Raw genomic sequence first — 10910 nt, forward strand, 5'->3', positions numbered from 1 at the left:
TAGTATGGTAACGAATATGAAATTTTACTCTGAAGTGAGAAACCTAGAATGCAGTCCTGCCTGTAAACTGAAATTACTTTCAGACAGGAAGGAATGGAGTAGCTGTTGTAGATTTTTTCTGGGTGTGCCAAGAAGTAAAAGGGAAGAAGTTATGCAGTGAAGAGAGTAGAGATGAATAATCATCCAGCTCTCCTGGATGTGAGAAAGAGACCTTTAGACTTGGAGTTATGGATTTCCAGGTGTCTTCCCCAGGCTGACTCTGGTCTTCTCTGTCCCTTCAGGCAACATATGCATCCCTGGAGATGCTGACCACCATGCACTGCAGCTCAGTCCTGAGGGAGCTACTCCCCGAGCTCCTGCGTGCTCTTCTAGCGCAAGTTGGTGTCACCGTGGGGCAGGACATGCCAATGCCCACAGCAAGCATCCGGCGGAGGCAGCTGCGAAAGGGGCAGGTGTGCACAGTGGGCAACCCTTGCAGGTAAGGAGTAGGCTGCACCTGGTTTCACAGGTTTGGCGTCACTTCAGGCTAGCTGCCTCCAGGGTGTTCTTGTCCTTGCCAAGGGCTGTGCTGAGCTGTCTTGATCCTGGCAGCTGAAAGAAGCGGGGGTTATCTGAGAAGCGCAGAGTGTGAAATGTTAAGGTTGGGAAAGCCTATTAGTCTCTGCAGTCTGAGCTCCTCTGGGACAGGACAGGTAGTTTTAGCCCGGGGATGTCAGAATCTGCATTAGTGACCAGCACACGCTGGGCTCTCAGTGCTCGGGACCTGGGCATGTGACTGCTGCATGTTCCCATGCTCTACACACGGCCTTTGTCCTTGTAGGGAGAGAAAATGGCTGCCCAGTTCTTTCCATAGTGCATTTGGCTTGGGAGAGCCTCCGTGCATCCCGCCTGGCTTCCAGCACTGATTTGTGCAAGGCCCTGCCCTCCCCGAACCTGCCAGGGGATTGCAAGGCGTGAGAAAGAATGGCAGCATCGGTCTGATCTGAGCTGCCTGCCTTGCGCAGCAAGTGTCTGAGTAATGGACCCCTGAGTGACAGGGCGTTTTGGTTCTGCTCTGGCTGCAGCATCTCATTACGGTCTGTAAATCTGTAAATCTTCTGTCTCCCCAGGCTTTCTATGGAGACCCTGGCCTGCGCTATAGCAAAGGGCCTTGGGGAGAAAGTGGCTGCAGACCTCTGCAAAGCAGGAACCTGGCCCCTACTTGAGAGCCCCCAGACACACCCTGAGGGGGTGTGCCAGCTGGCCAGGTGAGAGAGGCAGGCTGGATTGCATCTGTGCTCTAGGCAGTGGGAGGAGTGGTGGAGGGGGAACTTTCTATGCTGAACATGCAGGGTTGTGTGGGGCTGGAGTCCTGGAGCTTGTGCTCCAAGCAATGAGAGCTGCTGCCTCAGAGCAAATGGGTGTTGGCAGTGCCCGGCCAGTCCCAGAACTTGCGGGTTTTCTCTTGCAGGGCTCTGCTCCCACTGGGAGTAATAACGCCTCACTTCATAGGGCAGGTCCTACAGTGGACCAGTTCCACAACGGAAAAACTTTGTGTGACTGGTATGGCCTTCATCAGCCAGGTAAGGGCCCATAGAGAATAAGTAGTTTAATGGAAAGGCGGCTGTTTGCTATGCTTTTTCCCTGGGGAGCCCTCTGGTCCCCCTCCTGGGAGTGAGGATCACTGGAGGCAGTGGAGAGGTTTCTCTTCTGTCCTGGCCCCTGCATCGCCACTTCTGCTGTATGAGAAGGAGAGGCAGACAAGGATTGCCTTACTGACCTGTCCTGACTGAGCCCTCGTCCTAGCCAGCAGCTCTGAGTTTGGTCCTAGCTACTGCATCTTCTATACCCAGCCAGCATCCCAGGAAGACACTGCTCTAAAGCAAGCAATGTCCCAATCTATTCGCACTGGCATCATCTCTCCCACTTAGACTAAGCCCCATTGCAGCTGGCCGAGGACGGCAACCTGCTTGCCGAGCTGCTCTTTTTCAAACCATTGCTGGCGGTCTTGGTGGAGACCTTTGTTACGGCCCAAGAGAATTTCCCAGGTTCCAAAGTAGAGACAGGATGGTGTGCAGGTTGCCACAAGCAGGTCTCTTGCAATCCGGGTGCATCTTGCTGTGGACTGCTCCCAGAACACAGCAATATTGTGCCCTCCTCCTTCTTCCAGTGCGGGAGATGAGCCAGAAAAAATGTGCAGTAGTCAAGGCCATGAGGTGCACGCTTGGTGATCAGAGCACTGCGGTGAGGTGCTTTGTGAGTGGCAGCTGTGCTGGGAATGGCGCATGGACCTGACACAAAATTCCCACCCGAGATTCTTGGCTGTCTTGTAAAGAAAACCTTTCTTTCCTATCAGCGTCTTCAGGGAAGGCAATGCAGAGAGTCTGCCCCTCTGCTTCCAGAGCTGGGGAGAGTCAGGATCTGGGGAAGTGTTATCAGTTTGCCAGTGGGGAGGGGATCTGCTTTCCCTCAGATGCCAATATGGGACTATTGAGTAGCAAGGACACACTGTTCTCTTGTCTCTTTATAAACCCTAGAAATAAAATTGGAGGCCTGGGGACCCTTCTCCCTCCCTGTCATCCTTTCCCAGGTTTGAGGGAGGGTTTGTGCCATGGCCGGTCCCTGCCACCATTAGCGCATAAGGGCAGTCCTGACTCCAGTCTGTCCTCTCTTCCCCTCCAGGTGAAGAAGGCTGTCCTCCATTTCATCAGGACACTGCTCAGTGTGCAGGGCCTGGATGACTGGGCCTGGGACTTAGTGGCCTATATTTTCAAGCAGTCCAGCTTGTCTAGCAGCCAAATGGTAAGAGAAATCGAGGCTGGAGACTTGGTGCTGCTGTTGTAGCAGGCTGAAGCCTGCCATTGGCTCGCGCAGGAGCGTGGGGTGCCCCAGGGCTGCCAGGCTGAGTCATTAGACCCAGGGTCAGACCATTTCCACTGGTGCAGCAGACCTAAGGGAGCTGTCGGGATGTCAGTGCAGCTACTCTGCATTGTCCCCAGGGCGTCGGCAAGACCAGACTCTGATCTGGACTATGTGCATGTTCGGATGAGGCTGAGATTTGCCCCATCAGGCACTGAGGAGTGAAAACCCTGACCGCACAGTGTGTCAAGGAAACTTGCTTGAGAACAGCAATGCTGTCTGGTAGAAATAGACTCCCAAGGACATGTCTTGGTGCCCAGGACGTAGCTTGGCCCATTCATAGTTTCATAGTTTCATAGTAGCTAGAGTCGGAAGGGACCTAGGTAGATCATCTAGTCCGACTCCCTGCCTTGGCAGGAAAGAGCACCGGGGTCAGATGACCCCGGCAAGGTGCTCATCTAACTTCCTTTTAAAAATCCCCAGGCTAGGAGCCTGCACCACTTCCCCTGGAAGCCGGTTCCAGGCCCTAGCCGCCCTGACTGTGAAGTAGCGCCTCCTAATATCTAATCTAAACCTACCCTCCGCCAGCTTGTGACCGTTATTCCTGGTCACTCCTGGCAGCACACGGGGGAACAGGGACTCCCCCAATACCTGCTGATCCCCCCTGACCAGTTTGTAGCAGGCCACAAGGTCCCCCCTTAACCTTCTCTTGTGGAGGCTAAACAGGTTCAGGGCCCGTAGCGTCTCCTCATAAGGCCTGCCCTGCTGACCCCTGATCATACGAGTGGCCCTCCTCTGGACTCTTTCCATATCGTCCACGTCCCTCTTGAAGTGTGGCGCCCAGAACTGGACGCAGTACTCCAGCTGCGGCCTGACCAGTGCCGCATAGAGGGGGAGGATCACCTCCCTGGACCTGCTCGAGATGCATCTGTGGATGCATGACAGGGTACGGTTGGCCTTCTTGACTGCCTCCCCACACTGCTGGCCCATGTTCATCGTGGAGTCAATGACGACTCCAAGATCCTTTTCCATCTCCGTGCTGGCAAGAGGGGAGTTCCCCAACCTGTAAGTGTGGTGCCGGTTCTTCCTCCCCATGTGCAACACCTTGCACTTATCAGTGTTAAACCCCACCCTATTCTCATCCGCCCACCGTTGGAACCTGTCAAGGTCAGCTTGTAGCCTATTGCACCCTTCTAGTGCACCCACATCCCCCCACATCTTAGTGTCATCAGCAAACTTGAACAGGGTGCTTTCTACCCCCTCATCCAAGTCACTGATGAAGATGTTGAACAGTGCGGGCCCGAGGACCGAGCCCTGCAGAACCCCACTGCCCACGTCCTTCCAGGTCGAGAAGAATCCATCCACTACCACCCTCTGGGTGCGACCCTCCAACCAGTTAGCGACCCATTTGACTGTGTGGGCATCGACACCACAGTCTCCCAGCGTTTTGATGAGGACAGGGTGAGAGACAGTGTTGAAAGCCTTCCGGAAGTCCAGAAAGACTACATCCACAGCAACCCCTGCGTCTAATGATTTGGTGACCTGATCGTAAAAGGCCACCAGGTTGGTCTGACAAGACCTGCCACTGATGAACCCATGTTGGTTGCCCCTGAGCATGCATTCCCCCGCAAGGCCCTCCTGGATGTGTGCCAGGATAATTTTTTCAAAGAGCTTACCCGGGATTGAGGTAAGACTAACTGGCCTGTAATTTCCCAGGTCCTCTTTTTTTCCCTTTTTGAAGATACGGACCACATTGGCCCTCTTCCAGTCCTCCGGCACCTCACCAGAGCACCATGACCTTGGCCAGTTCCTGTAGAACCCTAGGGTGAAGATCGTCCGGACCAGCGGACTTGAACATGTCCAGCCTCTCCAGAGATACCCTAACTAACTCCTCGCTAACCCCTGGCCCAGGCGTGTCTCTCCCGGGGCCCGAGAGGGGCCCAGCAGGGAGGTGGCTGAACTGGTCCCTACTTAGGAAGACAGAGGCAAAGAAATCGTTAAATATGTTAGCTTTGTCATCTGGCATGACGACTAAGTTGCCCATCGTGTCCTGCAGGGGCCCCACATTACCCGGGACCCTCTTTTTACCCCCTATGTATTTGAAGAAGGACTTCTTATTGTCCTTAATCCGGGAAGCTAGTCCTATCTCCATCTCTGCCTTGGCCTTCCTGACTGCCCCCCTACATCCTCGGGCGACTGTAACATAGTCCTTCTTGGTGATGACCCCATACCTCCATTGGGTGTATGCCTCCCTTTTAGCATTGATAGAATCACATTGATGAGACGCAGAGGACTGAGCTGGCTGGCCCCTGGAGCAGACGGAGCAGAGCGGGTGTGTGATGCCTGCACATTTGTGTCCACTGGGCTGAATCTGAAGGGTTCTCTTGGAAGGACGAGGGAGGTGAATACTTGGCTGTTTCAAGACATAATGCACTCCCAGACCCCAGAAATACTTTGTGTTCAGCGAGTTGTTTCACCGTGTTGGAGGTGTTTCTGAACTGGGAACCTGCCCCATCAGCTTGTTTTTTCTTATATTATCTCACTCCAGTGAGTTGTACTTTGAGCAGAATATAAAATCGCTGGTAACTGTGCAGCGTTCAAGCTGGCTGCGAAGGAGATGGAGACTGAGTGTCCGGTCAGTGCCTCTTGACTAGCTCATGAGCTTTCTCTCGGTCTCTTGTGCAGAAGCCCAAAAACCGCTCCAGTCAGGATGCTGAGGAGGAACAGAGCATCCGAGCCACCTGTGTGGAGATCCTGGAAAATCTGGATGTCTCAACCAGTGGCATGAGTCAGGGAGGTGACCAGTTAGTTCTGCCCTTGCATTATCAATGCATTTCTCTTCCTCCCCTGTACATCTCCACTGGGCAATTCTCTGCATTGGCAGTTTAATGGAAATAGATCATGGCCAGTGCTGGCCGTGAGTTATGGAGCAAGCTGCCGCCATTTAAGGAATGACATACAACACCCCAGCTGGAAGGGATCCCTGTGCTGAGATGGTCTCCTCATTCCCCCTCCTTGCTCTGCTCAGTCTCCTCTGAAATTGAGACTTGTTTGGCCAGTGTTAGAGCAGGGTTTCAGAGAGCAGCTATTCCTGAGAGACAGACATGAGGTCAGGGGTGGGGGAAGGACCCTCAAGTAGGTGGGTCATTGGTGAAGAAGAGGAGACTGTCCTTGAGCACTGGATGAAGAGAGCTGGGTGCAGGGGTACAGGTAGCTGAGTCCAAGCTGTCTGGCTCTTCTCTCCAGGCCTTATGGCCCCGGCTGCTAGAGTACATAGTGCCAGCTCAGTACAGCTGCACTCTGACCCCCCTGTGCCGATGCCTTGGGGACCTGGCCAAGCAACCGGAGTGGGAGGGAGAAGAAGCGGCTTGCGTGGACCCCAGCAAAGGAGGTTTGGAATCCAGATCCCTGTGGGATGAACCCACTCCGCCTGCCTCGTAGAAAATCTTCGGCCTCTTCCATGCGCTATGAGGAGGCCCAAAGGCAGGAGGGACAGTTGGGTCATTACAGCCTTGGAGGGGGAGCCAGACAACGTGGGCTCCTCCAACCCAGAGCTGTGCCAGATTTATGCTGTGCCATAGGGGAATCCCGAGGCCTTTTTGCCTCAGCTTCCCCACTCATCCAATGATGACTGAACAGTGCCTGCCTCACAGAAGGGCTGGGAGGGAAGACTCCTTGGTAAAGGTCCTTGAGATCCCGACATGGAAGGTGCCACGAAAGTGCCAGTTGTGCCCAGCTCCTTGAGCGTCCACGGCCATGCAGGATCAGCCGAGCACAGCACCTCAGCCTATATCCGATTGCTGAATGCTCTGGCCATGTATGGTGGAGGGCAGTTTCCCTCATAGTTTCATAGTTTCATAGTAGCTAGAGTCGGAAGGGACCTAGGTAGATCATCTAGTCCGACCCCCTGCCTTAGCAGGAAAGAGCCCCGGGGTCAGATGACCCCGGCAAGGTGCTCATCTAACTTCCTTTTAAAAATCCCCAGGCTAGGAGCCTGCACCACTTCCCCTGGAAGCTGGTTCCAGGCCCTAGCCACCCTGACTGTGAAGTAGCGCCTCCTAATATCTAATCTAAACTTACCCTCCGCCAGTTTGTGACCGTTATTCCTGGTCACTCCTGGCAGCGCACGAGGGAACAGGGACTCCCCCAATACCTGCTGATCCCCCCTGACCAGTTTGTAGCAGGCCACAAGGTCCCCCCTTAGCCTTCTCTTGTGGAGGCTAAACAGGTTCAGGTCCCGTAGCCTATCCTCATAAGGCCTGCCCTGCTGACCCCTGATCATACGAGTGGCCCTCCTCTGAACTCTTTCCATATTGTCCACGTCCCTCTTGAAGTGTGGCGCCCAGAACTGGACGCAGTACTCCAGCTGCGGCCTGACCAGTGCCGCATAGAGGGGGAGGATCACCTCCCTGGACCTGCTCGAGATGCATCTGTGGATGCATGACAGGGTACGATTGGCCTTCTTGACTGCCTCCCCACACTGCCGGCCCATGTTCATCGTGGAGTCAATGACGACTCCAAGATCCTTTTCCGTCTCCGTGCTGGCAAGAGGGGAGTTCCCCAACCTGTAAGTGTGGTGCCGGTTCTTCCTCCCCATGTGCAACACCTTGCACTTATCAGTGTTAAACCCCATCCTATTCTCATCGGCCCACCGTTGCAACCTGTCAAGGTCAGCTTGTAGCCTATTGCACCCTTCTAGTGCACCCACATCCCCCCACATCTTAGTATCATCAGCAAACTTGAACAGGGTGCTTTCTACCCCCTCATCCAAGTCACTGATGAAGATGTTGAACAGTGCGGGCCCGAGGACCGAGCCCTGCGGAACCCCACTGCCCACATCCTTCCAGGTCGAGAAGAACCCATCCACTACCACCCTCTGGGTGCGGCCCTCCAACCAGTTGGCGACCCATTTGACCGTGTGGGCATCGACACCACAGTCTCCCAGCTTTTTGATGAGGACAGGGTGAGAGACAGTGTCGAAAGCCTTCCGGAAGTCCAAAAAGACTACATCCACAGCAACCCCTGCGTCTAATGATTTGGTGACCTGATCGTAAAAGGCCACCAGGTTGGTCTGACAAGACCTGCCACTGATAAACCCATGTTGGTTGCCCCTGAGCATGCATTCCCCCGCAAGGCCCTCCTGGATGTGTGCCAGGATAATTTTTTCAAAGAGCTTACCCGCGATTGAGGTCAGACTAACTGGCCTGTAATTTCCCGGGTCCTCTTTTTTTCCCTTTTTGAAGATAGGGACCACATTGGCCCTCTTCCAGTCCTCCGGCACCTCGCCAGAGCACCACGAGTGCTCATAGAGCCGTGCCAGGGGTCCCGCAATGACCTCAGCTAGTTCCTGTAGAACCCTAGGGTGAAGATCGTCCGGACCAGCGGACTTGAACACGTCCAGCCTCTCCAGAAGTACCCTAACTAACTCCTCGCTAACCCTTGGCCCAGGCGTGTCTCTCTCGGGGCCCGAGGGGGGCCCAGCAGGGAGGTGGCTGAACTGGTCCCTACTTAGGAAGACAGAGGCAAAGAAATCGTTAAATATGTTAGCTTTGTCATCTGGCGTGATGACTAAGTTGCCCATCGTGTCCTGCAGGGGCCCCACATTACCCGGGACCCTCTTTTTACCCCCTATGTATTTGAAGAAGGACTTCTTATTGTCCTTAATCCGGGAAGCTAGTCCTATCTCCAACTCTGCCTTGGCCCTCCTGACTGCCCCCCTACATCCTCGGGCGACTATAACATAGTCCTTCTTGGCGATGACCCCATCTCTCCATTGGGTATATGCCTCCCTTTTAGCAAGGAGACATTCCCGGATGCTCTTAGTGAGCCATGGGGGTTTATGTGCCCTCCTGCTCCCTTTGACCCTTGTTGGGATTACCTCCCTTTGGGCATGGAGGATCGTCTCCTTAAGGAGCAACCACTCCCCTTCGACATCTGATTCCCTTCCCCTCTGGGTCCTCAGCGCTTCCCCAACTATCCTCCTTAGCTTGTTGAAGTCAGCCCTCCTAAAGTCTAGGGCTGTTGCCTTGCTGCAGCCCTTTGCCACCTTACGCTGGATGGTGAATTCCAGCAAGCGATGATCACTGTCTCCCAGGTGGCCCATCACCCGCAGCCCCCTCACCAGGTCATCACCCGTGGCCAGCACTAGGTCCAACAAGGCGTCTCCCCTGGTGGGACTGTGCACCTCCTGGGTTAGATGGAGGTCCTGCAGTCTGGCTAAGAACCGACGTGAGCGATCAGACTTGGCTGACTGCTCCTCCCAGCAGATGTCTGGGAAGTTCAGGTCCCCCATGATGACCACATCCTTAGCCCTCACTGCCTCTGTAAGCTGACCTAAGAATTCCTGGTCGAGCTCTTCTCCCTGGTTGGGAGGTCTATAGTAGACTCCCACCGTTAAGTCTCTCTCCCCTGGACTGCCTTTTACTCTAACCCAGAGCACCTCAGAGTGCCCCCCCTCTACCCCCATGCTAATTAACGAGGAAGTATATTCCTCCTTGATGTAGAGTGCTACTCCTCCACCTTTCCTTCCTATCCTGTCCTTCCTGTATAGCCTATAGCCCTTGACACTCACCGCCCAGTCATGCGATGAGTCCCACCACGTTTCTGTGATCCCTACTATGTCAGGGCTGGTGACAGCTAGGAGGAGGGCGAGTTCCTCCTGCTTCTTCCCCATACTTCGAGCATTCGTGTAGAGGCATTTGAGGCCTTCAGCGGTTGTGCCCACTGACCCCCTAGTCTCAGCAATGCCCCGTCCCCCATCGCTTACCTGTTTCTCCCTTTTGACCATTGGTCTGGGCTCGCTGGCTATTGCTGGGCCTGGTATCTCATCGTCTCCTCCGCCCTCATCTTCCCCCTCCCCCGACGAGCCTAGTTTAAAGCCCGCCGAAGGAGGTTCACCAACCTGGAAGAGAACACACGCTTACCTTTAGGGGAAAGGTGGAGCCCATCCCATCCCAGCATGTCTCTCATCACGATGTGCCGGTCATGGCTGAGGAAGCCAAAGCCCGCCTCGAAGCACCATTCCTGTAGCCTCCAGTTGGTCTCCGCAATGCACATCTCGTGACGTCTGCCGCGTCCGCTCACTGGCAGGATGGAAGAGAAGACCGCCTGTGCGCCCATCTCCCTCAGCACGCCTCCCAGAGCGTGGTAGTCCTCCATCAGGCGATCAGGGGCTCTCCTGGCCGCATCGTTAGTACCCACATGGACAAGGACCATGGGGTAATAAGCGGAGGGCTGGATGATGGACTGGAGCATCCCCTTCACATCCTGAATCTTCGCTCCGGGCAGGCAGTAGACCTCACGTGCTGAGGGATCCTGGCGACAGATGGGGCCCTCCGTACCTCTCAGGATGGAGTCATCAATCACGATGACGCGACGCTTCCCCCTCCTAAAGAAAGCCATGGAGGCCTGCTCCAGAGCTGAGCCCCTGTTTCTCTCTCGCTGTCAGGTGGTTGCCTCGGCCCTGGGTGACAGCAGCCGCGCACATTCTGCCCTGCGGGGACTGTGGGCTCTGCACCGCACGATCCACCCTGCTGTTGGAGAGCAGTGGAGGATCAAGGTTCCCATCCTGCTCTTGACCATTGAAGGTAACAAACAAGGAAGGAGGACAGTGATCTTTGCAGATTGGAAAGGGAGAGGGGAGGTTGCAGCCTCCTGGAGCCCCCCGTGGTACCATTCCCCTTCTGCAGCATCGCATGCTTGAGAGCCTCTACTCTTTTTCACAGGGGGCAAATCCAGGGGCTTGACAGCATTGAGGTTGATGGTGTTAGAAACATTATTAAAAATGCATTATAAATAGTGTTGTTAGAAAAGCACAGCTGTTCGATCTCCTTGTCTCCTTGGTGGAAGTGGGGGGGGTTGGAGATTGAAGGAAAAAAAAGCTACTAAGGGCTCTTTGTACTAAGGTATCACTCTCTCTTTGTTCTGCAAATTTACTATCTCTTTGTTACATTAAATCACACTTTCTTTCATGGCTCCCACATTTCTTAGGCTAGATAAGAATAATTACTATTTTGGCCTTGGATTTGAACCTTTTGTGACCTGAAGTTCTTTCTAAGCACGCGTTATAAGCT

General features: G+C 54.4%; 1 protein-coding gene across 1 annotated transcript; it reads left to right on the forward strand.

The window, feature by feature from the left end:
* Nucleotides 1-281: 281 nt before the first annotated feature.
* LOC149851879 (maestro heat-like repeat-containing protein family member 2B) lies at nucleotides 282-6419 on the forward strand (the record flags this gene model as incomplete). Its single annotated transcript, XM_090030275.1, has 6 exons — nucleotides 282-478; nucleotides 1110-1247; nucleotides 1451-1562; nucleotides 2662-2781; nucleotides 5524-5635; nucleotides 6280-6419. Coding segments are annotated over 6 exons (819 nt in total), but the record flags the coding sequence as incomplete, so codon positions are not given.
* Between the last annotated feature and the right edge of the window lie 4491 nt (nucleotides 6420-10910).

This window comes from Crocodylus siamensis, unplaced genomic scaffold (genome assembly GCF_052110815.1).
Source record: "Crocodylus siamensis isolate JL-2025a unplaced genomic scaffold, ASM5211081v1 HiC_scaffold_82, whole genome shotgun sequence".
Taxonomy (NCBI): domain Eukaryota; kingdom Metazoa; phylum Chordata; order Crocodylia; family Crocodylidae; genus Crocodylus; species Crocodylus siamensis.